Source organism: Austrofundulus limnaeus, unplaced genomic scaffold (genome assembly GCF_001266775.1).
Source record: "Austrofundulus limnaeus strain Quisiro unplaced genomic scaffold, Austrofundulus_limnaeus-1.0 Scaffold2066, whole genome shotgun sequence".
Taxonomy (NCBI): Eukaryota; Metazoa; Chordata; class Actinopteri; order Cyprinodontiformes; family Rivulidae; genus Austrofundulus; species Austrofundulus limnaeus.
Window position 1 is genome coordinate 32,236 of NW_013954468.1, and position 1,730 is coordinate 33,965.

The 1,730-nt window shown below is 38.3% G+C and overlaps 1 protein-coding gene across 1 annotated transcript in view; it reads left to right on the forward strand.

Annotated features, from left to right (window-relative positions):
- The window catches only part of LOC106536985 (dipeptidyl peptidase 9), a gene marked incomplete at its 3' end in the record, with an annotated part of 33,153 nt that overhangs the window by 24,933 nt on the left and 6,490 nt on the right, over positions 1 to 1,730 (forward strand). The window contains 1 exon segment of the mRNA XM_014034350.1: positions 1,366 to 1,501. Within this exon segment, the coding sequence (XP_013889804.1) occupies positions 1,366 to 1,501 (136 nt within the window).

Consider the following 1,730-nt stretch of genomic DNA (forward strand, 5'->3'; position numbering starts at 1 on the left):
AACAAGCATGTTAAAGGTAAAGGTTATAAAACAAGCATGTTAAAGGTAAAGGTTATAAGACAAGCATGCTAAAGGTAAAGGTAAAGGTTATAAGACCATCTCCAAGCATCTTGATGTTACTGTGACTACAGTTGCACAGATTCAGAAATTCAAGCTCCATGGGACTGTAGCTAACCTCCATGTACGTGGCCACAGGAGGAAAATTAATGACAAATCAAAGAAACGGCTAATATGACAAAAGAGCCCAGAAAATCTTCTAAACAGATTAGATCAAGCTCAAGGAACATCAGTGTCAGATTGCAGATCAACAAAGGAGGACACCATTGTTGAAAACAAATCATAAAAATGTCCGACTGGAATTGACCAAATTACATGTTAACAAACCACAAAGCTTCTGGGACAATRTCCTCTGGACAGAGGAGACAAACATGGAACTTTTTCTTGTTTATACTTCGTGCTTACGTTGGTGTAGTACTCTCCAAAAGGACATATGGCAGTACATGTCATAACTTGTTGTAACAATGAGAACAAACTCTTGACAAAGTATTAATGTTGCGTGGCGCACACAGCAGAGCGTTTATGTAAATATGCGGCCAGCTCCAGGTTGGGCTGGAAAATGAACCTGCCTGACACCTGCAGCGTATGGACCAAATCAGCTTAAAAATTAAATAAGAATTCTATATTCCTGCCACATCTGGCCCAAATGCAGTATATTTATAGCACCTGTGGGCCACTTGTGACCTAGTTTCCAGATCCACACCAAGACAGGCGTCTTGCAACAGGATAACRTACATGTGAAGTTGTACAGATTGCCCATRATTGACACTGATTTTCCATTATTTTGCAGACATATGGACATAYAGAGCAAGATGTATTCATGCTTTACAGATTTTTTTCAAAAACTCAGTTTCAAATGTATTGAACGTCAGAGCCTGAAGAATGTTAAACAATTATTAACATTAAATATCCACTTCCAACCTGCTCTGCTGCTAGATAGAAGTTCTTTTGTCGTCATTTCCTTATGATATTGCTGCAGCCGACAGTCTGCCTCCACCCTGCCCCCATAATTTCTGTCCGGACCTGTCTTATAAGTTTTATTTAAAAAAATATTCTGTTGAAGCATGACTGAAAAGCAATGTCTGACTTTCATTTGTTCATTTTCATAGAATTTGTATTTATTATTACTTTAGTCAGATTCTCGTTATTTCTGTGAACGTTGTGAGTAAAGGGGTACCAACMATTTTGTGTGTGTGTATCATCTTATCCCCTCATCTCTTCTGTTTTTATCTTTGCTAATATTGTTTTTAACCCTAAATATTACCTTTGTAACCTGTACTTTTGGCCTGTTCTTCTTTCCCTCATCAGAACTTTGACTTTTTTGTGAGCCACTACAGCAATGTGAGCACTCCTCCCTGTGTTCACTTATACAAACTGATGTGCTCAGTAGATGACCCACTGCACATGGTTCCTGAGTTCTGGGCTAGCTTGATGGAGTCACCAGGTAAGAAATGCTGTGATCCATCCAAAAAAAAAAAAAATGAAATGCTGTGATCAGAAAGTGACATACCTTGACCTCAGAAAACAATTTGAAGAGTTTTGGATGTTTTCCTTTTTTACCTTTCACCCCTATCTGTCAGGTTAACCTGGGGTTGTATTTTCTTATTTGTTTCCATTCTGGGAAGTACTGCGCGATATAAACGATATACGGTAGAAACCTGTGTGTATATATA